The sequence below is a fragment of the Hipposideros armiger genome, unplaced genomic scaffold, assembly GCF_001890085.2.
Source record: "Hipposideros armiger isolate ML-2016 unplaced genomic scaffold, ASM189008v1 scaffold_144, whole genome shotgun sequence".
Classification (NCBI taxonomy): domain Eukaryota; kingdom Metazoa; phylum Chordata; class Mammalia; order Chiroptera; family Hipposideridae; genus Hipposideros; species Hipposideros armiger.
The window spans coordinates 3,095,571-3,121,588 of record NW_017731494.1 but is presented as its reverse complement, the minus strand read 5'-3'; the positions used below and the strand labels follow the sequence as shown (position 1 = coordinate 3,121,588).

The 26,018-nt window shown below is 39.7% G+C and overlaps 1 protein-coding gene and 1 pseudogene across 2 annotated transcripts in view; one reads left to right on the top strand and one right to left on the bottom strand.

Moving 5' to 3' along the window:
* CEMIP2 (cell migration inducing hyaluronidase 2) overlaps positions 1-26,018 on the bottom strand; it is a 72,803-nt gene that overhangs the window by 31,248 nt on the left and 15,537 nt on the right. For both annotated transcript variants that reach the window (XM_019650674.1, XM_019650675.1), the window contains exons 2-11: positions 23,633-23,975; positions 18,782-18,922; positions 17,221-17,782; positions 13,081-13,250; positions 10,037-10,225; positions 8,166-8,335; positions 6,902-7,111; positions 5,880-6,085; positions 5,671-5,740; positions 1,940-2,068 (exon numbers count right to left, since the gene is read on the bottom strand). In XM_019650674.1, coding sequence (XP_019506219.1) covers positions 1,940-2,068; positions 5,671-5,740; positions 5,880-6,085; positions 6,902-7,111; positions 8,166-8,335; positions 10,037-10,225; positions 13,081-13,250; positions 17,221-17,782; positions 18,782-18,922; positions 23,633-23,963 — 2,178 coding nt within the window. In that variant the 5' untranslated portion in view covers positions 23,964-23,975. The remainder of the gene's footprint in view (positions 1-1,939; positions 2,069-5,670; positions 5,741-5,879; positions 6,086-6,901; positions 7,112-8,165; positions 8,336-10,036; positions 10,226-13,080; positions 13,251-17,220; positions 17,783-18,781; positions 18,923-23,632; positions 23,976-26,018) is intronic.
* LOC109387008 (leptin receptor gene-related protein pseudogene) lies at positions 21,140-21,814 on the top strand (annotated as a pseudogene).

Sequence of the window (26,018 nt, the reverse complement as noted above, 5' to 3'; positions counted from 1 at the left end):
TTTGAAGGATGGGGAGGAATTAACCAGACAAAAGAACAGGTTGAGGATGAAAGGCAGGGAGTAGATGGGAAGCAGCTGAAGAACCTAGAAGAAAGTACTCAAGGGAATCATTTGTACAAGAAGTCTGGAGATGAGATAGAGCATGGAACATCTGAGAACAAAAAAAAATTTTTAGATGGATATATATGGAGGGAGGAAAGGTAAGGAAGAAGAAATAGAAGCAAATGCCAGGTGATGCAGAGTTGATATGCAAATGGATCCAGACAATGGACTTTTAATAAAGATAACGTAATCAACTGCATCTTAAGGAAGAATAGCTACCAGATGGATAATGGATTGGAAAGGGACAAAGAAACAGGTAAGAAATAAGGTAGGAGACAACTGCAGTAACCCAGAAGAGAGAAAGATGTTCTAGACTTGTGGCAGTGGTAGCAGGGAAAAATGGAGAGAGAATTCTTTGCTAAGTAGTACTGATGCCATTTAGTAATTAATACAATGTCTAAGGGTGAGGGAGAGGGGCAACAAAGGTCCATGTATTTCTAGTTTGGGCAATTAGGTAATTAGGTGGCCAGTGGTTTCATGCAGTGAAACAGATATGGGAATGGGTCTGGTGAGAAAAATAAGGATTTGTTTTAAACACATTTTATGTATGTGTCCCTAAGACATCCAAATGGTACTCAGAGGCAGTCAGATAGGTGTGACTGACCTGGACTAGATTTGGGAGGTGTCAGCAACCAAAACCATACATAGAGGTCAGTGTTTGTGTATTTATGACTGATCTAAAAATGACAAGTTCTTTGAGGACTCAAAGTGTTCAATTTCCTTTGGCTTTCAAGTATGTGGATAGTCAGTCCCAAATTTAACACATTAAAACCTAATCATCCACTCACTATTTACATCTAACATGCTTACAATTAATAGAGCAGATAACTACATGTCCTCATGGTAAATGACATTAAAAATTAATTACAATGAAGTGGTTTTTATACCACTTATAATTAGAAAATTTTGCAGATTTCAACTCTGAAATGCTACTTAATAATTATTTCTTAATCAACTAGTCAATAATGATTCTTAATCAACTAGTCAGCTCACAAGAATCAAAATTCTGTGTCAAGTTTTCTCCTCTCTCAAGACTTTATCAAGTGATTCTAAGGTCTTCAAATTATAACAACTCTAGGTTTTTAAAAGATCCTGTGAGTATCAAATGGAAAGTATTAATTGAACTTTGATGTGGATCAATCACATCAGGGTAAAGATTGTGGACCATTGTATCATATAATGAAAATATCAAAGTGCCTTGTAAGCACAAAATGAACCACATGTATTTATCACCAGGGGGTAGCGGATGAGTGCCAAATATCATGGAAACTAGATCTTCTAAGTGGCCTTTAGTTTACTTGACCTGTATCATTTTAAATTAGGTCAAATATTCCTAAACAGTATTTCACTATTTACATAATTAGTATTAAATGCCCACAGGACACTTTACCAGCAGAGAGAGAAAATGTGCTTTTTAACCCTCAGAAGCATATTACCTAATGTGTACATCCCTAGAAACATGTAATAACACAGAAGATTGGGAAAAGGTGAGAGGGATAGAGAGGATGAGGACTCATGAATCAAGTCCATTATTATAATTATTCAGATTACATGCGCATGTGTATGAGTGTATATTCCTGTGTGTGTATAAATAGAAGGCCATATATATATATACACACACACACACACACACACACACACACACACACACACACACACACACACACATATCTTGAATGCGGAAGAGTTAGGAGTCTGTTCTTTTAATCACAAATTATTTTCTCTGATAACAAGATCTACCTAAAACTGGCACTGAAATCACAGTAGTTGTAATCACAGTAGTCCATCCTTTACCCTGTAAATCATATGTACTGATTGTTAAAACTTACAAACCTACCTTAAAACTTGAATGGACCCTGTTGTTATAAAATATACCCAATGGAGTAAGCTCTGGTTTCGTGAAGAGCTGCAATCCACTGGATTCCCCAGTAGGTTCCTTGTGGAATAAATACCATATTCCAGCATCCTATAATTAAAAAGCCAAGGTCATTAAAAGCCTCCTTTTCTAAAGCCACTCTATGAAGCTCCCTCATAAACTAAGGACTTCACAGGCAAGTTTAATCTTTTGACCATGAACTATTCCTTGTTTCAGGTTAGGAATGGACTATAAAAAGTTGGGTACTCATCTATCACTTTCAAAGCAATTGTATCCTGCTTTTCAAAAAAGCAAATCGAATGTTGCTTGCAGGGCTGGACAAAAGATAGAAATACCTGGCTGACAGCAAAATTTATTTTCAAAATAACTTTCCCATTATTATCTACTTCAAAACATTACACAGAATTAGAACCAAACAAGCGTTCCTTCCTTCCATGTGACTAGGACAGCACAGCCTTTTAGCCTTATGGAGTTTTTTTCCATTTACCTCCAAACCTGATCAATAGATGAGTCATACCTATTAAACAACTATCCACCAACATGCAGAGCTCACTGACTTCTTTCAAACAACTCCAATGCCCTTCCTGTCCTGAGGCAAATTTTTGCCAAGGAAAAAAAAACCACCACATGCATGAATCAGGATGCTGTCTCCGTCTAGATCCTGTATATCCAATTCCAGTATTACTGACCTTCACAGGAGCAGACGGTTTGAAATGTTTTGACACACAAAATGATATATCAAAATCAAAATTAAATGTTTGTAATCCCTGTGACTATTTTTTTTTTACAATTTAATTTAAAACCAGCCCAATGTGAAGAACACTTCACATGATGGAACTTTGATTAAACAGGTTGTTAAAACTAATACAGATAGTCCAAAAGTATGGTATTCATTCAAATTTGGCAAACATTTATTTAGCGCCCACTGCATGCCACGTGTATAGGAAGACTATTCTCAAAGAAGTCATAGTTTAATGGGAAATAAATACAGACAGAACTAAAATACAATAAGTACTATATTAGCTATAACAAAAAGTCTTTTGGGAGCATGGAGGAGAGATGAATTTTGAAAAGTATATATACCTGCACACCAAAATGAATGCAATATTTAACATTTTTCCATAAGTTTATAGATGGGTCTTAATAAAATAAATTACTCTGAAAAGTGTGTGTGCAACCCCTGCTCTTTGGGACAAAAAACAGACCATGGAAGAAGACTGGGAGGGTTGTGGAGAAGGCTCTATACCATAGTCCTATATACTGAGGGCAGAGTGAGCCCTCCCGGGATCTGATGGAGTTTGGTGATGGAGGCAGAGGAAGGCAGTAAGGGGGTAGCAGCTGTTTCCTGTCAAACACTGTGGTGTCCAAACAGGTAAAGGGTACTTTGTAAAAGGCAGTGGAAAGGTACAAGTAGAAAGGGTTTGGTTGACTTTGGAGAAAAACCCTTGCCAAAACATGAGCTTTACTGGAACCGTTTTTCTACAGAGAAAAGAAAGAACTCACAGAGTGAAAAGGAAAAAGGTGCATGAGATGGGAAAGACAGACCTGCTATCTTTTTTTTCTCACGTGAGCCCCAGTTAGGTTTCCTGGCAATCTCATCTTAGGTTTTTCATGGACTACTTGTAATTTTCTTTGATCTTCACCCCATGACTTCTGAAAATAGCTAAAGGGCATCTCTGCTCTGGGGGGTAATTTGTAATGTAACAGATCAGAAGATGAGCCTGGGGTAGTCTTCTTGGTCATCTTCACCCAAAAAAACTCACCTTCCAATGAAAAACTCTTAACACAAACCCCACATGGGCTTTGACAAATATTTGATGAAAAAAATGAATGCATGAAAATCAGAAATGATTACCTGTCCAGGTCTCTACCCTGTCAAATAAGAATTTTAGGTTTTATGTTTTTAAGGAAAATCGTGGATGTGAATTCCACCATCACCCAGTGCTGCCTGTATTCTATTTACCTCAAAGAAATACTCACTTCAACTAATCTTTTACTTCACCCTGGAAAACAATGCTAGGCATTTCTTTCCTTTTTAAAATCTTAATAGCCAGGATGTAGAAATATGAATATTTAGCACAGGTATAATCATAATAGCATAATGTCTGAAGGTTCATTTTAATATTATAAATTAGCAGTTTTAAATCACACTCAATTACAAATGTAAATTTCTCCTCGCTTATCCAGGGGACATTTCTGCCATCCAAAAAATAGTTCATTCATTTTCTTTTTTCAGTTATTCTTATGTTTGTGAAACAATTCTGGGCACACGGTTAATTTAAGGTACACAATGGAGTTTAGCTGCTTTACCACGGAGATGAAATCCCCAAGTGCATATGATCCCTGCATTTAACAAAAGGATCTAGGGGTGGCCGGTTAGCTCAGGTGGTTAGAGCGCAGGCTGATAACACCAAGGTTGCCGGTTCGATTCCCACATGGGCCACTGAGCTGCGCCCTCCACAACTAGATTGAAACAACTACTTGGAGCTGATGGGTCCTGAAGAAACACACTGTTCCCCAATAAATAAAATTAAAAAACAAACAAACAAACAAAAGGGTCTGCCCCTTGACCAGAGTGACAATTGTCCTAGTATTCTACAGAATAATCCAGTCCCATAAAGAAAAGTTAAAGCTTTTTTTGTTCATCAACACTAAAAACTGAAATGATCAGTTACTCAGCCACCCCCAACTTAGATATAACAAGCTAGGAAAATTATACATCATAAACTCAAAATATACTCTGGAAAATGATATAACCCTAGAGATCAGCACACCTCTTTTTCTCCATTTGGCATCTATCTTACAGTACTCAAGATACTAAGTGGAATAAATGATTTTCTTTTACATTGACAAGATCATTTTATTGGGACAGTGCATAATTACTTAATTTTGGTTATGGCCCCATTTTTTTTCTGATTTTTACAATGTGGTATTTAATATTGATATATATTTTCTATTATCCATTTGATGGGCACCAGTTAAACAAGTTGAAAATATAAAAATGGCAAGTTGAGCTAAATTTAAATGAGTTGATTCAATAAAATTCATGATATAGAAATTATTTTATATTTCAAACTTATTTTTTTATTTAAAATATTCCAGTGAAATACAAAGATTATTTTAAATATGTGATTGCTTCAATGATGAAAAATAAAATGGAGCATTATAAAATTCATCTAATGCTATAAAAAGTTAAAATATTTTATCATTATGCATAGTTTTAATTATGGCTATTAGCTATCATGGGTGAGGAACAAATTTTCCTCTACCCTCAATGTTCTTTTGGCTGGTCTAACAGCCAAATACACTGAGACAGGTTAGCAAGAGAAAATAACCAAATTTAACACATGCATATGTATGGGAACCCCACATACATAAGAGAGTCAGAGACCCCCACATGCATGAGAGGTTCAGAGACAGAAAGGGAACATGGGTATCTAAGGCACTGTGAGCTAGGGATGGGGTGAGGGGTGCCTTGGGGGCTACAAAGGGGCTTCAAAGGGTCATGGCATAAATGACTTAAAAGAAATAGAAGAACCATCTCCACTAAGCAAGTAGTAAGAACCAGAAAACCACGTGATGCGAGATACAGATTGCCACATACTATGTTACATCCATAACATCACATCTATATATGAGAATATTTATAAACATGAATACAAAAAAACTGAAAGTTCTTCAATATTATTTACCTGTGAGCCTGCAGCTGCATTATTAATCAGGTTATTGTTGGGATGAGCAATCCAGAAAGTTGAAACAGCCCTGCAAGGCATTTTTTAAGGTGATTGAAATATTCATCATGAAAAATCCTACCCACCAAAAACTTCCCCCAAAAACCTCTTCTTCCAAAGTCAAAGGCCTTGACCATCATGCATGAGTTTCCTCTCTGCCAGCTACTTACATACAGTCGGTGGTAGGCACAGGGATGTAATTTCCGAACACTTTTTCCCGCATGGTGGTGCACATGGAGTTATTCCTGTCAGTGGGGAGGAGGGTGCCGGGCTTGGTGAGGAGGCCCAGATTGTGGAACAAAGTATTTCTCTGTTCAACACCATCTTCCAAAAAGAAACAATGACCTAGTGTATCAAATCCAATGGTGTCTTTAATCTGCAGAAATACAAGTGTATAATGTAATTGGTACAAGATTGATTGTGGTTTAAATAACAAGTTCTATTTAGTGTAGCATGCTTGGTACAAATGCAAAAAGAAGTTTTAATCTTAGCTGAAGAGGCAAAGTCAAATGTCAGGTTTTACTGCTCTCGGAAGAGAATAATTTGGGTAGCTAAAAAAAAGTTGGCTTCCTTCACACAGAAAAATAGCAGAATTCTGGGCCGGCCGAGTGGCGCGATGGTTAAGAACTCGCTTGGGATGCCAGAGGGCCCCGGTTCGGATCCCACATATGAGGGCCAGTGACACTGCCCTCCACAGCTAAGATGCTGAACAACAGCTCAACCTGGAGCTGGGCTGCTGTGAGTCGCCGGCGACGGCGTAGGCTGCAGCCCCTGTGGCAGTGGGTTGCCATGGGCACCGTATGTAGCCAGCAGCCAGCGTGAGCGGCCAGCAGCCGCAGTGAGCGGCCGTCCAGAAGCCGGCGACTGATCTGCCTCGCCAGAGAAGAGCGCAATGATGGTGCCAACATGGGCCAGTGAAGGCACATCCTCCACAACTAGACTGAAGAACAAAACGACAGCAACTAAACGACAGCAACTAGTCTGTTCCCCTTCCCCCAATTCCCCCAGCAATGTTCCCATCCCCCCAATTCCCCAATAAAAATCTTTAAAAAAAAAAAAATAGCAGAATTCTCAGAAAATCAAGATAGCATAAGGCATGTGATACAAAACTTACTTATATAAAATTAAGAAGTCGTGAGAATTAGGAGAGGTGCTTCAATAATATCCATCAACATACTGTGAGCCTACTTACCAGCAAGCCATCTGTCCCATGCACAGTGATGCACCGGGAGAAGCTATGATGAATAGACAGTCCATCCACAGAGGTTGCATGTCTGTACCCTCCTTTATAATCTACGTCTCCACACAGATGAAAATGAACAGGGTATCGTCCCAGATGCTGCTGACCCATGTGTTTCAATTCCACATAAGAAAGATGGACTGAAGTAAAATTTTTCCTTATCTGTAAGACAAGGTAACCAAAATTAAATGATAAATTTCATCAAAAGAAAGTAGCAAAATATAATGTTTTAATAGAAAATGTCTGAAGAAGAATATATATTAAAACATTTATTGTCTTTCATATCCTATTTTCCAGGATCCCCAGTAATAATTTAGCAAATGCTCCTTTACATAAGTGACTGCTTTAAAGAGCTATAGAAATAGCGTTTTATTAGGAATAAAAGGAAACGTAATCTGGGAATTTGCAGAAATGATTTGGTCAATTATTTTGGTCCATTCCAGTCTCATCTTATTCTTTTATAACTCCCTCTATAGTATGATAGTTATTTCTAAATCATTCCTCAATATTTTTGTTAGCACATAATATTGTTTACTTGGAGTTCTTTTTAAAAAATTCCTCTGTGATCCACAACTGGAGCACTCCCAATACTTTCGAACACTGCATTTTCAATCATACTACTAAAAACAAAGAAATAACACTGACCAACATTTCAGAAATCAATGTAACAGAAATGTTGCTAACAAGCATAGCTCACTCTATGTCCAAAAACTAATTTTAAAACACACGTAGCCAAAATGCAGCCCAGAAGTCCAATAAATACATAGAGCAAAGCTTACCACACAGTAAACACGCAATACTTTTACAAAATAAAAATCTGCATATAAAAAATATTTTTACAGAAACCTATTTTGTATCTGTCTACACTACTACTTATTCTTTCATAATATCATGCTTTAAAAATAACTAATTGATTCTTTCATACCAAGGTTATTTGCTTTGTTTTGTTTTTGTCTCTCTATAATTGGTTCTTCCCAATATATTGACTTAATTCTTTGTAAGACAATTTTTAAATGGTGTAACCATAGGTCCGGGTCAACTAAATGAAGATATAAACTTTTCCTTTTAATGGTCTAAAAATCTGTGTGTCATTTGATAGAGAAATAAAATAAGATTCCATTTTAATGCCCTTAGATCTCATTCCAAAATTTGAAAGTTTTTTCAAATATATTTAGCAAGCAGGGTTTCCAAGAACTCATCAAATCCTTTTGCCTACCATGACATGGCCCCCAAAGGTATCATAATCAAAGAATTGGCACTGGTTCTCAGCATAGCATGAGTCTTCCATTTCTCCTCGGATTACAACATTCCGGGTAAGAATTCCAACCTCAGCTCTCATGTCCACACCATCTATGATCTCACCCATGTGCAGGAACTGTGGGGTTTCTGGTTGATGTGTGCAAGGGAAAAAGAACATTAGAACAAAGAAAGCGTGGAACTTATGTCAGAAAGACAGTACTGTTTATTCTGTAACCCTAAGACATTATCAAAATGTATTGTCTGCTTCCATTCTTTAGTACCTCAGAATCACAGAATCCCAAAAAGCAAAGATTTTAAAGATTATCTAGCTAACCACTCACCCAGTGCCTAAACCCTTACTAACAACTGTCAAATCCTTGCAGAGAGAGTTTGTTCCTCCCTGAAGTAGCTCAATCCTGTCTTGCACAGCACCAATAATTTGGAATCTACTTAAGAATCTATAATCTCTCTCTGGTCCCTGTCTACTCCCCTAAGGACACATGAAGAACCAAATGCATGGTGAGTCTAGAAAAACTAATGGTCTTGTAGATGTTGATAACAGGGTGTCAAGTTGTTTTGTTTCTACTTCAAAGCTAAAGTAATCTGCATTCGCACATTGACAGTATAGAAATTACCATCTCTCCTTCCCAGTTATCTTTACATTATTAAGCATTCTTTGCATTCCCACCTTTATTAGAAGTTTAGAAATGTTTTAATAATGAGCTTTCTCTCTGATGGTTGTATTATATAAACTCAGGGAAAAAAATACAAATGAATCAAGGAGTTGAGATCATGGAGATCCATTATCATGCAGACTTGTTAACAAGGGTGGGAATTTCCAAACAAAATTAATGCCAGATGTATCATAATTTTCTGGGGTTTTTGTTTTGTTTTGTTTTCCACTTATGCCCTCTATTATCAAGAAGGAAAAGTACAGCACTGAAGTGCAGAGAAAAAGTGCCAAGTAAGCCAATCATCCTATTTTTTTTTAAAGCACAAAATTTCCCCTTAAACTTTTAAGCTCTAAATTACCCATTAAGTGAGTGCTTATCAAGTAGTTGCTGTAAGGTCTTGTTTTGTACCATAAAGGCATAATCTTGAGTACAGGAGCAAGTAAAGGAATATAATGAGTGAGAGGTAGAATGAATTCCATAACTGAAGCAATGCGAGAAGAAGCTTTGCCAGGCTCAGAATAAGTACCTGATGAATGTCACCCATTCTTTCTAAATATGGTTTAAAGTAAGACTCTCATGTGCATTGCTCTCCCTCAAAAAAAAAAAAAAAAGGAAAAGAAAAGAAAATATATATATATTATTCAACATCATGATAGAAAATGCAGTCTTACTGAAGTACCTTTTTGGTTCCATTTTAATATTAATGAGATCCACTTTTTACCAGGAAACAGGCACTCAAAACCATGCAATTTATTTTTTTAATTAAGAAGACAAACTTCTATTAAAAATTTAATCTACTTGAATGGTTGGGTTTACTATTATTTGACAGTGGAAAATTAATATGAAGTTGGAAAGGACCTTGGAAAACAATCAATCTACCTAGTCTGCATTTTTTTTTTTTAAACAAAGAAACAGGCATGGCACATGGTGGTGGTGGTGGTGGTGGTGGTGGTGGTGGCGGTGGCGGTGATCGTGGTGGTGGTGATGGTGTGATGGCGGTGGGGGCAGTGGTGGCGGTGATGATGGCGGTGGCAGTGGTGGCGATGGTGGCGGCGGTGATGGTGATGGTGATGGTGATGGTGGTGGTGATGGTGATTGAGGAAAAAATATAACTCCAGGAATCAAATCTCAAGAAAAGAGTGTTTCCCAAAAAGCATTCTGAGTGGTCTAATACCTTTGACTTTGACCTGGAAACGGCTGCACTCGGGACAGGGGAGAAGCGTGAACTCCTCTGCTTGGTACATGGAATAGTCTGTGCTCGCAACCACAATCTGGTCTCCGGGTTTCCAGCTACTAACATCATCCAGCAGATGAAGCTTTACTCCATCCACGACTTCTACCCGGAAACCTGAAAGAGAAACACCTAAACCAAAAAGCAAGAAATTGATGCATTATTAGCAGGACTTCTTTTTTCTAATATCAACTCCCTTACAGATTAACAAATTAAAAGTCAGGATAAATGCAAGTCAGCACATTTTTACTAATGGTAACATGTGGATGTCACTCTGCAGATATTAATGATTAAAATATGCTAATAGAGACCCCTCCCAAGAGGAGAGATCCCTGTGCACCCATCACCAGAATATAACACACTGATGTGGTGCTCCTTTAAGATAATGACTCTAAGGGACAATGATAGGAGTTGAAAAAAGTACACTTAGTTAAGTGAGGGGAATCAAAAGAAGGAAAATGTAGGTAAGGCACAAGGAATAATAGATATTCTTACAGCCTTCAGACAACCATCCTGATAAAACCTAACCTGAGCAAATCTTAGATTCTGTTCTTTTCCACTGGGATCTTCCCTGCTTTTCTGTTTCTACAAAGCATCCTCAACTCCCCCAAACAAAGGGATACCTAATAAAGGTCAAGTGTTTTTTAATATGTTTATTGCATCCAGATACTAAAGTCTATAATAAAATTTTGTCCAAATAATAATATAGTAACAACAACTAACAATACTAATAAGAGCTAAAAGTTGTTGGGACTTCACACACATTATAACCTTTCATCAAAACAACTTTGAGAGATAGGGAATATAATGTGCATTAGAGATACAGAAACCAAAGGTCAGGGAGTTTGAATAACAGCTAAAAAACAGGACAGCCAACAACTGAATGCTAATCTAATTCTAGATCCCAATTCCTTAACCTTTATATTATTCTGCCTTCCCAAGAATCCAACAGACAGGTTAGGAACAGAGGGAATAAAAACCTTGTCGCCGTAACAACAATCACTACCACAAATTTCAGATTTCAAGTTTTGACTTAACTGATAGTTAGAATTAGTTTCTGTTTTTTGTTTTTAGTTTTTAATCCAGAAGGTTAGATGGGGGAGATCTGTACCATTCAATAATTCATCACTTTTTCCTGGCTTTAGAAGAAAGTTCTACCCGATATTTTCTCCTATTAGCATTACTGAATTGGAAGTATGAGAGGAAACAAGTTCATCCTCTCTGCTTCCTGGAGAGAATTTCTAACCTCTTCCAGAAAGTAAGCGTCATTGAGAACATGGGACACAAACAATATCCTACGACAGAGAGATAGCTAGGTCATACCCCCCTCCAGAAATGAACAGTCGTCAGCAATGTGGAAATGAAAACAAAATTTCCCACAGAGGAAATGTTGACTCAAGATTTGTCAGTAATCATCTTCTGCCTGGAATCTTACTGCAGGCAGTTGTACTCAACTTTTCATGCAGGTCCAAATTTCTACTAAGCAATGCTTCTCACCCACCTATGCTTTTTGCCAGAAGCAACCATGATGTGATATAAAAAGCAGTCGTCTTGTGGGGGCAGAAAGCTGAGACTTGGCTCCAGCTTCCTCGTCCATAATAGAAACCATCTCCTCACCACAAACCCAGGAGGTGGCTTTGAGGCAACACGTGAAAGTCCCTGTTACATGATAAGAACTCTACATGTCTGTTCATTTTAAAGCAAAAGACATTCTCTAACTATGATACAAAATACACTATTAGAACCCAAATCATGTTTGTACCATCGTTAAAATAGCTAACACTTACTGAGTGCTTACTGTACCCAATGTTAAACGTCCTAGTCTTCACACTTGAGACTCATAAGCAGCCCTATAGGGTGGTTTCTATGATCAACCCCATTTTCCAGATGAAGAAACTGAAGGTTCAGAAGTGAAAGTCGCATGCTCACCATCACAGAGTAAGTGAAAGAGCTGGGAGATGAACCGAGGCATCCTGTCTCCAGAATTCCATTTTAGTAAACACTTTGCTACCCTGCTGTTCACAAGACAGGTATGAGCCGAGTCTAGAATCAGCCTTTCTGGATAATTACAGACATCATAAAGCACCTCTTACTCATTTCTTATTTGTTTGGATAAAATACTTGGGTGGAAAAGAAACGTTGTGGGCAAGCACAGACAGGAGGCTGCCAATCCGTACCTGAAGCCAAGTGTCTGGCAGCAAAGAAATGCTGCAGTGAACTTCAAGAGAAAAAAGTCAAAAGCACCGCAAAAACACCCAGTGCGAGGCATTATTCAAACAAAGCATAGCTCTTCTGCAAGGTGGATTATAATTCAAAGTATGTTGAAGGCAATGTAAAGACATAAGATAGCTTTACAATATGTTATTTAAACAGAGGAAAACAGGTTAAAACAAAATGAACACTAACAGAAAGAACATGTACAGAGAAGATAAAAAAATATTAGATTATTTGCACCAAGATAATTATCTCTAAATGATGGTGTGAAAGGTTAACTTTTACTTTGGACTTTCTGTGTTTTCCAGTTTGTATTCACTGGATCATTCAGGGGGAAATTCTTGAGAAAATGCGAAGTGTGTTTCTACAGCATGGGCTCAGAAGTAATGTATGCTGACACAGGCACAGAAAGAGAAGATGCAGAGTACAAGATCACGTTCACTGTCACAGAGCACAACCAAAGACAACTCACCCTATTGGTTCAATAGGCACCAATCCAGGAAACATCCATTTCCACTAGTTAACCCAAGAATCATGAACAAAGTCCAGGTGGAGGTGCCCAATCTAGAACAGGTCATTCTGTAGTCGAGAAAGAACCCTTGAGTCTAAAAGATCAAGTACATTAAGGAAACTATAGAGTCCACCATAGAGTTCACCTTCAACCAGTTGAGAAAATCTAACTGGAATGCCATTTGAATACAGTACCATTTTTTTTTTAAATCTATCACAATACTTACCAATGTCTTACAAGAGTAGAAACTGTACTTGCCTACCTTCAATCCATTCACTATAAGCTGTCACAGTGAACTTCTGGCCGTCCACAGTATGAAATTCCCTCTGGGCAAGAGCCTTTCCTCCACTGCTGTGATTTTCGTAGTTTCTCACAGATTCATTGCAAGAAGTACTTCCACCGTCAACGACACCAACCAAAGCCCAAGCTTGCCTAGGACAAAAAGCATGTGCATTTGATTATCTGTCATGGTATTGACCCAAATCTCTGACACAGGTGTTAGTTCAGGTGCCATTTAATTCCCAAATTTCATTTTTGTCAATCCCTACACCTTTTTCTCCATATGAGGTTGCAAGTCCAAGCCCTGACTGCAGTCACTGACGTCATAGAAGGAAATGCACCTGGATTTTAAATCCTTGTTTGCCCAGTTCTGTAATAGGTGAAACACCGGTGACTATGACTTCAATTAATCATTGACTTACTTCTTCAATACACACCCATTTCATTCACTATCATTCTGGCCACACACCCATTTATTTTTCCTTCTTTTACAATATTTTCCATCTTTTAAAACCTGCTCTCTTTTCATCTCTCCTCTTCAATGTTCTCCAATCTAGCTGCGTGACAGATCACAGAGTGAGCTTTCGGAACATATATCAATGGTCAGACCCAGCCCAGACCAATGCATTAGTAAGTTTTTCAAGTTCCCCAGGTGATGTGAATGCGCAGTCCCACTTGAGAACCACTGAGTTACAGCAGTGGTTCTCAAACTTCAATAGACATCAAATCACCTGGAGGGCTTGTTACATCAGCTTGCTGGGCTGAACCCTCTGTTTGAAGTGGGGCCAGACAACCTGCATTTCTAACAAGTTTCTAGGTGATGGTGCTGCTGTTGAGAACCCCCGAGTTAGCATCAGAGGTTTAGAGCAGTCGTTATCAACTCTCACTGTACATTGGTTACCTGGGAATCCTGGATGTAAATGATCTAGGGTGGGCTCTGGTCATCTGGGGTTTTTTTTTTTTTTAATCTCAGGTGTAAAGGTAAGGCTGAGGTGTACAAGTCAGCCAGTAAACCATTGGGTTACTGGCTTCTTAACATTCTTAAATCAAAGATGTAGAATCATTATCTGACAGATTTTACATGCTGTGTCTATTTGTTAAAGCAATGTTTTGAAAATGCCATTTTTTTTCTGTGATACTGTAATAAACATCCCAGTGACTTGCTTAAACTTGTGGTCAAACTCTATCAAAAATAAATAAATAACAAAGTCAAATGTGCCTTAAGACTCCTAGTTTAAAACATGAAAAGAAGAATGTCAACTTCCTTCTCCAGGGATGGGGGGTGGGGTGGAGGGGGAATGTAATCTGTGACAGGCAGATGGCCGGATAGTCACAGATAAAAGTTATCCGAAGCATGCCTACAGCCTTATACATTCCACCTCCGCCCCTGCCTGGATTAGCTACTCTTTGACTGACAATGCTTTATAGTTCTATTTATATTCCTTGACACAGCAGAAAGAATGAAATGAAGAATGTCTCAATTTATTACCTCCTGTGTGAGAGGGAAGGAGAAGAAAAATATCAGAGGCTTCCTTTATTTACCAGGACTGCCTCAGCAACTATAAAACAATGTTCTATTCTATTGACATTATCTCCAAAACACTCCTACTTCCCTCCTCCACTTGAGGAAAATTTCAGTGCACCAGGACATTATTATCTTCAAAGGGGTATGTTTATGTGCACTGGAGATAATGTCAAAGAAATGGAACGTTGGCAAAGGATCACAACTCGAATTCCTCCATCAAATCAGCAGCCACATTTTAAAGGGAATTTAGAAACCAACAGGGAGAGTAACCAAAAAAAGAAGGAGGGGGGGGGACACAAAATATTCATAGCTAATTATCACACAAATCTAGAACAATAATGGCATCAAGAAACAAAAGTTGTAACCCCCAATGTCACTGTATCATAACAAAGTAGGAGTCTAACTTTGAAAAGATCAGGATGCTTCACTCCCAGGTCTATAAACTACAGAGCAAGAGATGAGTAAAAACATTCCAAGAAGCACTTTTGATAACAGAGGTGCAAACTGGGAAACCATCCAGATATCCAGCAATGAATACATTGTGGCCTAAACAAACAATAGAAAATAAACAGGGGCGGCTGGGTGGCTCAGTTGGTTAGAGCGCATGCTCTGAACAACAAGGCTGCCGGTTCGATTCCCATGTGGGCCAGTGAGCTGCAAGCTCTGCAACTAGATTGAAGATAGTGGCTTGAGCTGAGCTGCCACTGAGCTGCAGGTGGGCGGCCGGATGGTTTAGCTGGTTAGAGCGCGTGCTCTTAACAACACAGTTGCCGGTTCGACACCTGCATGGATGGTGGGCTGCACCCCCTGCAACTAGGTTGAAAACGGCCACTGGACTTGGAGCTGAGCTGCGCCCTCCACAACTAGATTGAAGGACAACGACTTGACTTGGACCTGGTGGGTCCTGGAAAGAACACACTGTTACCCAATAAAACTTTAAAAGAAAAAAAGAAAAGAAACAGGTAATGAAAATAAGCCAGGACTACATGTAGCAACATAAATGACACTCAGTAACAGTGAAAGCTAGACACAAAATGTGATAGTCTGCCCTCGTTTATGTGACGTTCAAAACCAGACAAACCTAAACTTTAGCATTCTCCATAAAGTCAGGAGAGTGGTTTCCTGGGGTGAGTGGAGCGAGTGATCAGTGAACAGGACGGGGCAGGCGGGGAGCTTCTGGCCACTGGCAATGTTCTGTGTTGAACTGGATGGTAGCTACCCCAGCATCACATAGTGCTGTCATTAAACTCTACAGTCTTGTTTCTTAGCATTTTTCTGTTTGTGTATTATATATATTATTAATTATTTTTAAAAACCACTTCTGAGGTTTTGTCTGTCTGGAAAGACCTCCTTTTCTACTGCCTAGATAGCACCCTCCTAAGCATCCTTCAGGCCTCTAGCTTTGGGGAAGCCCTCATAGACTACCCCAGGTCAACTTGGGGGCTCCTTCTATACATACTTCCATTACAGCCTCTCCACGGAACAATGTCTCACTGGACAATCTTCATCTATTTAGGTCTCTGTTTAGCCACTAGATTCAACGAGGGCTCTGAGATGGTATCCTTTCATCTAAGCATCTGCGGATACCCACCTCTCAGCACCTCGGAAACATTCCCTGGGTGAATAAAATGTGTTTTTAAAACATCACAGACTTTTTTTCTTCACTAACTTTGCCTTCATAACTTTCTCCAAAATTTCTGGAGACAAGATTCCCTTCCAATAACCAAGGGTCCAAAGGAAAAAAATAATGAATCAACCAACCATCAAAAATTAAAATAATAATAACTAGATCATTTCAACATGTGAGTTCTGAAATTCTCTTACTGTTCCCTGCAGATATTCCCTCCCTGCAGATATTCCCTCCCTCTACTAACAGTAAGCAGAATTGAAACTTCTGTTTTTTTAATTAAATGTTGAGCCGGCTACTTCCCCAGACGCAGGGCTACATTAGGAAATCATGGCTAATGAGAACATGGCACAAGCACCATACACAGTAGAAATGAGTCCTACTATTCTGATGGACTTCCCAGCCCTCCACCGTGTTCCTCTCCACAGGAGCCAGGCCTCCACAGACCTGCGCCCATCAAACAAGCAGGTTGTAATTAGTATGTAAAGGATTTCAAAGAAAGAAAGAAAGAAATGGCTAATGGTCCACCCCCGTAGGCTCTTCAGACAACTTTTACTCCTTAGCACAGAACTGGGTGCTAACCTTTCAACTCCTAAGTTGCCTCAACTACCCTGAGTTTCTTATGACCTGCTTTCAGAAGGTAATGAAAGCAGGAAATAAACTGTCCTTCAAAAACTGCCTGCTCATTTTTTTTTTCAATACCACATTTCTGTTCTTTTCACAAGCTTGGCGCTACAATTCCCAAAGTGCTTCATAAACCAAAGCCAAGAAAAGGGCTTTTGTAACCAGATTCCTGTCCTCCAGGCCCATGTTTCAACGTAAGATGCAACCAGTCCTCCAAATGGTGGTGGCCATTCTGACCGGAAGTCAGACTGTGGAGTCTTCCATGTCTTTCTCCACCCTCGCTCTCCACTCATGGAGATGCAGACTCTAACGCACAGCTGGGGAGGAAAGGAGAAAGGTATGCCCACCTGTAGCCCAGTCCTTGGATCAGCTTACTTCCCAGCCGGTCCTGGATCATTTGTATGGTTCCCGGTAAGAGGCTTTTGGCGGCTGAATCTCCGACAGCGATAGCAACAATTCGTCCTGGAGCCTGGCGTCTCAGAAACTCCTGAAGCCGTCTGCTCTCATTGTGGAATTCGTGGGTGTCAAACCTATCACTGTCCAAAATTTTGGCCGTGTCTTGGTCAATGACCCTCACATTGAGGCCCCTATAAAAGCCCTTTTCAAAGGCATAGGACCCATAGGTCAAGCCTGAGGAGTTCAGAGTTCTAGCCAATAACGTCCACGAGGCCTTCTGTGCCCCGTGTAATTCCAGTGTCCCTCCAGCTTCCACACCAATAAACTTTTTGCCAAATGTTGGCATACTTTCACCTTCGTCTGACTTGCCATACAAGGCAATTGTCGCTTTGGATTTATAGCGGCATTTTTCTGCTCCAATATGAAGCGCCCCACCATCCTTGATCAGGATGTAACGAGTCCTCAAAGTAATATTTCTGGATCCATCTTTATCATCCCCAAATACAAGCAGTCCTGCAGAGAACAACACTAGTATCAGCCAACTCCGGAAACATCTTTCTGAGATACAGAGAAATAGATTTCACCTTAAGGAGGAAAAAAAAAGACACTCCCATAATGAAGTTAGGAGAAAGAATTGACTAAGGGTCTAGTTAGAAAATTAAACCTGTTTTCCAAACATGGTAAAGGAAGAAATGAAGAGCTCATATCTCAACACACTAAAAATTCCCATGCCAATGAATTTCAACCCATTCACTTTAGAGGTATGAGTAAATCATTTCTTAGAAATGAAATGTCTCAAAGAGCCTACAAATCTGAATCTCATTTTTCCATGCGTTAACCCATGTTAATTCTCTTATCACTCTACGTAGCTGTAACAAATATTTGATTATGAGAAATCACCTTCTGGAACTGTTTCTTTTTCTATAAATTGAGGGCCTTGAGTGATTTCTAAGGCCCTTCTACCTCTTGAATTCTATGTTCTACCTTAGGAACTTTTTATGTGACACCACATCCTAAAAGGCTAAGAATAATTTTCTACATAAAGAGCATCAAGGGCCAGCCGAGTAGCATGTTGGTTAAGAGTTGGGTTGGGAAGCCAGCTCTGAGCAGCAAGGCCCGGGTTGGGTTCCCACATGAGGGCCAGTGACACTGCACCCTCTACAGCTAAGATGGTGAACAACAGCTCAACCTGGAGCTGAGCTGCCATGAGTCACTGGCGACAGCGTAGGCTGCAGTGGGGCTGGCTGGCAGCTGTCATGAGCCGCCATGAGCGGCCGTCCAATGGCCAGTGAGCAACTGCCTTGCCCAGGAAGAGCGGAATGATAATACCAACAGGGGCCAGTGGAGCGACGTCCTCCACAGCTAGACTGAGGAACAAAAGGATAGCCACTTGTCTGTTCCCCTTCCCCAATTCCCCAAAATCTTTAAAAAATAAAAAAATAAAGAGCATCAAACGTTCCCCCACAGTAAAGAGCAACGTTGCAGTTCCCATAGACAGATACCATTACTTACCTCCATCCTGAATGACTATAGAATTCACTGTGGCATCTGAGGTCAGACGGAACATATCTCCCTCCTTGATAACAACTTGCTTTGCAGAATCTTGTCCTGGATCCCAGTTCCTGAGGAGAGGGTTCTGATCTGGGCAATTCTCTATTGAACAATGCAAGGATATCTCATCAACACAACAAAAATGCAAGGATACCTTTAGTCAAATACAAGCACTCCCACCATTTATGGCGGACCTATTTTAATTTCTTGCTATCAGGATGGAAATCCCATCCCATCCCATGCAGCAGAGATATGCGTCAAATCCTTTACTTCCTCTACACATAGAAAAGGTTCCACCACAAAACTGAGTTGCTATCACCTAGTTCAGGTCAAACTCCACAAGGTAAAAAAGGAAGTTCCCCCTGAATCATCTACTGTGGAAATAAATTAACAGTGAGACAAAACTGTGAATTGCCCTTGGACCCTAGAAAGCTGTGTTGGAAAAAAAACTATGTTTCACAACATAGTGGTAAATAGAAAATGGAAATTGTTAAGCAATGTAAGTATTAAGTCCTCCCAAGTCCCTTCCTGTGCACAGTGAATCATAAAGTCGGTAATAACACCCACTCCGTTCCAAAGGCAGTGGCTGATAAATATCGCTGTCTTCAGACATGTACCCTTTCCCAACAAAATTGCGAGAGATGAATGACCAAATACATGACTTCTCATTTTCAGATATGAGGAAACTACAGATTAGAGAAACCAAACCCACTCAAGATGAGTGATATGGACGTTCCCCTTTAAGAAATGAGGTTTACTTTAGTTGCAGTGTTCTGTTATTAGAATTTGCCTCTTGGATAGGTGATAATGAAAACATAAAAGTATTCCGTGTTGCCACAGCTACTTAATGCATGGGCCTTTAGTTTCCGCTATAATTTGAAAGAAGAAGGGGTAAAAATCACAACAATTTGAATCAACCAATGACCAAGTATTTACTGAAGATCAATTAATCCATTCTGTACCAGATACTGTAAAATTTATTTAAAAAGAAATTATATATAAGTATATATATATTTACCATCATGAGATATATATACAGAGGGTGCCAAAAAATGTATACAAGTTTTAAGAAAGAAAAAACTGTATTAATTGTAAAACTCAACATATACCGATAAAATGAACATATGTGCTCTTTCAAAAATGACTCATCTCAACCACACTATTTCTTTTCTTGCCGCCCACATATGCTAACACCACAAGGGTGGTTCTATTTATTATCAATAATGGTACTTCCTTAGATTTCTTATCTGAAAATGTAAATAAATGCTTACTTTGTAAAAAAAAAATATATATATATATATAGAGAGAGAGAGAGAGAGAGAGAGACACACACACACACACACACACACACACACACATATATATATATATATATATATATACACATATATATATATATATATATGTATTACCCGGATAACAAAAGATGAATACAAGTCATGTTGACTTCTGCAATTACAAGAGGTTTTCAAAGTGGTTACCATCAGCGTGCAGACACTTCTCATTGCAGCAAACTACTGCATTGCTTGAGCAATGTTGACCCAAGTGTCCACTTGTATACATTTTTTTGGCACCCCCGGTGTATATACAGCAATGAGCCCACAGCCCTCAGAACTTATAATCTAGCTTGGGAGAAACAACCACCATGTACGAAATAATTAAACAGTGAACAATGTGGTAGTTACTTGAGGTGCAAAAGAGCTCAGAGACAGGAGGGGTGGGGCTGCAGTACCTGAGGCAGCTTCTATGAAACAGGTGGCACGAGACATAGGTTCCAAAGAGCAGACAGTATTTAAATAACAGGAGCAGGAAGGAGAGGTGGCCGGATATCGCCTGCTATCCAACTCCATTTGGTTGCTCAGTTGGAACAGCAAGGTGGACCCTATACCTAAACTAAGCAAAGGTAGAAAGAAATCGGCAAGACATGCTTGGGAATCATAGGGAAGTGGAAGGTACACATTGAGAAGCAAGATGAGAAAAAGTAAAGAAGCTGGGGTGCAGTGCAAAGACATTATTTTTTATGGAAAGAAAATTCCGATTCTTCATTTTAACCTTGCGTAACACTAATATGCAAATATCTTATTTCTAGGCACTCATGTTGCCCTAGGCTTCCGCTTTCTCTTTGAGGTGATAGTAACTATACAGTTAAAACTACTCCTGCTAGTTAAGTCCTCGGCAATTATTTCATGAAATTAATTCTTCTCATAACAGTTTCATAGTCGTTGATATTTAATTCTGATAAATCAGAAATCATCACTATTATACTAAGAATAATCCTTAAACTTTTCTTCCCATCAAAGAAACAAAAAGTCTCTTGAATTTGTTCTAACTTAATACTAAAGATTTCTTGAATTTTTTCTTTTTTTCTTTTATTTTATTGGGGAACAGCCATGGTCATTGGTTACACATTGCTTTCATGCTACAATGACATAATTGACGCTTTTAAGCGGGACACAGCTCACAGGGGCCCACGCGGAGATCAAACCAGCAACCTTGGTGTTATCAGCACCACGCTCTAACCAACTGAACTAACTGGTCACCCGAAATTTTCTTCTAACTTCCTCTCTTCCCATGAGACATCGAGCTGGGAGGAGACATGGAGGGCATTAAAGCTCTTGTGTTATTATCCTTCAGTGGGGCTACTGGAATGACTTTTCCTATGCTAGGATGTGCTTTAGAGGATGGTGTTTACTGACTCTTGTTCATCCTGATATTTCATGCCATCTCTCACAGTCCCCATTTCAGTGCCAAAAGAGCAACTCTGATGCAACGACTGATGCAACAAGCAGTGCCTGTCAGGAACTGTCATATTTTATCACCACTAGAATTGTTGTTTCTGCCTTTGGGTTTCCTGTTATTCTTGTTCATGTGGCTGTGATCAAATGGGGGAGCCTGTGGCCTTGTGTTGGCAGGTGATGCAGTCCTTTCCTTACAATTCCAGGTTTTATCCTTGTATTCGGAAGAGGTGATGATTTTAGCTGAGAGCAGTGGTAGCACTTTATTCCGATAAAATGCATTTAATTTCTTAAAATTAAAAAAAAAATCTAGCTGGAATTCCCCATAGCTGAGAGCAGTGGTAGCACTTTATTCCAATAAAATGCATTTAATTTCTTAAAATTAAAAAAAAAAATCTAGCTGGAATTCCCCATGTTATATCAGAAGCAAATGTATGCCCCAGGTAACAAGCACTGTACCCAGCTATGGAGAAGGAAATCCAGTCTTTCGAGATCTAGAGCCTACTACGGTAGTTACATCATTCCTCTTAATTGTTTATCATTGTTCCCCAGGAGAGCATGCTTCATTAGAACCATCAACAAAAACTCCCGGTTGTTTCCTTCCAGTAAAGTACATTTAATGAGAAAATGTGTGGCCTGCAGAAAGCACTGAAAAAATAGCTCAGCCAGCCCCATCTTCCCGGCTACCCACTTGATGAGCAGTGGGTGCGTTATCAAAGTTACATAAGAGCAATAACCACAGTGAGGCTGACCCTGAAATATTTCAGCATACCAGATATTTCCACTGATATGCTGCACTTTTACTGCCAAAATGTGAAACTAAAAGAATGTTGATTCGAGGAACCACATCAGCGAGTCAATGTCTTAGATGGAATACGAAAATGTCAATGAAAGCCACAGATTTCAGCTCTAATTATCCACTAACCTAGCATCCCTTTACTGCACATTACTTTGGAAAGAATGAAACCACTGCAGTGAATTGGTTATTTTGCTGGAGAAAAGGGATGAGAAAGTCAATGCTATGCAATGAAAAGGAACGTTACAAGGTCACAGTTGATATGAACACCTCTTATTTCAGGTCTTTTTAGAAGTACTGACATTACCTCTCCCCAGGTACCTTAAGGTCTATAAAAACCCTCAAGCACCCATGAACACTAAATAAAATAATATTTGTTAAGTCTTACAAATGGTAAAATGTTTCTCAAATGTTATATCCATTTAAGGAGGCATCCAATTCAACAAAATCTGTTGTAGACTGTAAAAACAATGCAGGCAACTATGGTGCCCAGTGCAGGTTCTGGTCTGCCTCTCCTCCCACAGACCTGAGCCCTTTGAACTTCACCTGGATGGATGGGATTGTTAGAGGCCATTCTTTGTTGGTACCATATTGATGCTAACTGACAACAAATGTCTTCAAAATCACCCAAAATATTAAGATATTACCAACTTAAAAACCAAAGACCATTTAAGAAATTAAAACCTCCGTACATGATGTTTAATTATAAAGTAGTTAATTATACATTTTTAGACAAATGTATCAGAATTTATACCTCCTAACAAATGTTTTCCTTTCAGGATATGCATTGTTCCTCAAAAATATTTGAAGCTTCTCTTTTGGAACCATCTCCCCAACCACAGAACACAAGTCTTATTATTTTCACTTATTTTTTTTTTAATCAAATGTAGTTTACCACTACAGTTAGTGAATTTATCACTAAAAACGTTTAGCAGTCTGAAAATCATACCTCCTACAAAGGATGAAACTGTGCTACAACAAAAATTCCATAAAGACTCTCTAAAATTTGCATTTCGAAAAGAAATGCTCCAAGAACATCTTGAGCATGGGGGACAAAGTGGCAAAATGGAAAGGAAGATCAATCCTTTAATTTTATCATTTCCAGTGGATTCCTTTAACAATAACTGTCATTCATAAGAAGTTACACCTCATATTATCTAATTATATGTTAGCGAGAGTCAACTTAAAATAGCAAAAGATTTTTTATTCAATTTTATACTATTTCCTTCCTTTCTTCCTTCTCCTAGAGTATGTTCTACACACACACACACATGCACTTACCATCTGGAGCATATTTTGAGGATATGCCTAAAACGACTGCAAGTGCAATAAAAAATGAGAAACTAGTAATCGCAAAGCAAATGAAAGTATTTTTGTGCCTCTTCTGTTTTCGGCTTCCTCCCTGGGCTTGCTGTTCTTCAGGTGAGAAAGCAAAGCTGGCCCGGGCTTCCTGTCTGATGGAGGGACATTTGGCTGGAGCTTGGCTCTTTGGAGGAGGAGGCGGACGCAGTGGGACAACCTTCCCTGGAACATAGCCAGACGAGCGATGGCCGTTTCCATTCTGAGGTTGCAGAAAAGCAGGGGCGTGTCCCCTGGAATCAGTGGCATGCATGATACACTGTCACTGCAAAAAAAAAAAAAGAAAAAAGAAAAATTAAGGCTCAGAAATGTGAGAATTAGTACAGCTTGTTTTTGGTACATTTTATTGTAGTAAAATATACCCAACATAAAACTTACCATTTTAACCATTTTTAAGTATACACAGTTCAGTGGCATCAAGTATATTCACAATGGAGCACAACTATCATAACCATCCATTTCCAAAACTTGTTCTTGATCCCAAACAGAAACTCTGTAGCCATTTAGCAACAATTCCCCCATTTCCACCTCTCCACACCTCTCATCCCCTGCCCCGGGCCCTGGTAACCACTGTAATGACTTCTTGAAAATATCAAGTCAGCTTCCATCCCTGTGTGGACAAAAAAAGAGGGTTTACGGAAAGTAACCACACAGGGTAGCACATCATAAATTCCTAACTGAGCAGGTCATGGTGGGTAGTCACCCCCTACTCCCCCGCATATAACTTCTTTAGAAAAAGGCTTATCTTTGCCTTCACAAGCTGTCCATTGTTTCTGTGCGTCTAAGCTAACACACCTCTGAAATGCAGTTTTTTTTCAGACCCCTCTAGTTGCCCTCAAGAGAGCACATAGTCTTAACTATCCTGTAATCCAATCCCCATCTGTGTAGAGCACCCTTGGAAGCCATTAGAATAAGTTTTGTGTGAGGAAGAGTAACTCCATTTTGGACATGCACAAAGAACTTAGCAGACAACACCCAGGGAGCTGCCCTGTTGCCCTAGTAATTGGGTTTAACCAGCTACATCCCGAAGGTCTGCTACTGAAGATATGAGGACGTCAGGGTCGCCAGCTGGCTGCCCTGATAAGGTGACACCAGTAAGGCACTTAGAACTGCATAAGAATGAGGACTTTTGTAGCTCAGGGAGCCGGTCCTGATTGAGAGGTGACCACGCTGTCACTCTGCTCCAGGAACCCTCCACTCTGCTCTGTCCCACTCAGACGGAACCTCTGCAGGACCGACCTCCCGGACCAGCACCCTTCCTCGCTCCACCAGGACACTGACTGACTTTGGGACTGGTTCTTTATTTTACCCAATTATTGTCTTACTCTGTGTGCTTTACTGTTTGGTGTATTTATGATTGATGTTTGAGTAAAGAGCATATTGAAAGGCATTTAAGATCTTAATATGCTACCGCAGAGACCTCAGTCAGTGCCAGGTAGATCCTGGGGGTCTGAGAGTCTCTCAAGGGTTAGTCCTCCTGACTTGCAGGAAGAGACTGCAGCACGGACGTTAGCCTAACCTAGTGTCACCCACGATACTACCTTGCTTCCTCCTACCTACATATAATCTTTAATTCAAAATGCATAAAAGAAGCTACAAACTGCTAACCTTGGGAGCATTTTCTCAGTCTGTTGAGATGCTGCTTCCAGATGTACCCTTTTTAGTTCAAATAACTTTTTATAAAAATTCTCTACAAATTTGGACATTCTTACATCAACACCTGATATAAACTGTGTGGACATTTACCTTGACTAATCATCTTCTAATACCACTGCTTCTCAGTCCTGCCCAGTGCCACACTTCAACTAATTAAGTCAGTATCCAAGCACCTGTATCTTTCAAATGCCACCCACCAAAAGTGATCCAAAGAGCACCTAGGTTGAGAGCCACTGGTCTATGGCAAACGTTCTCAGTTTTGATTGTGCCTAAGAATCACCAGGGAAGCTCATTAAAAATATAGATTCCTGGGCTCTCCACCCCAGTGACTCTGGGTCAGATGGTACAAAGACAGCCCTCGATTTTATACTGTTAAGACATACGCTGGTGGGCCAGCCGAGTGGCGCCGTTGGTTAGGAGTTGGCTTGGGACGCCAGCTCTGAGCAGCAGCACTCCGGTTCGGATCCCACATGAGGGCCAGTGACACTGCGCCCTGTACAGTTAAGATGGTGAACAACAGAGGCCTGCCGAATGGCTCAGTTGGTTAAGAGCTCACTCAAGAGTTTGAGCTCTGAGCAACAGTGGTTCAAGTCCAGCCCGAGCTGAGCAGCCGCTGAGCTGCCAACAGGTAGCAGGATGGCTCAGCTAAAAA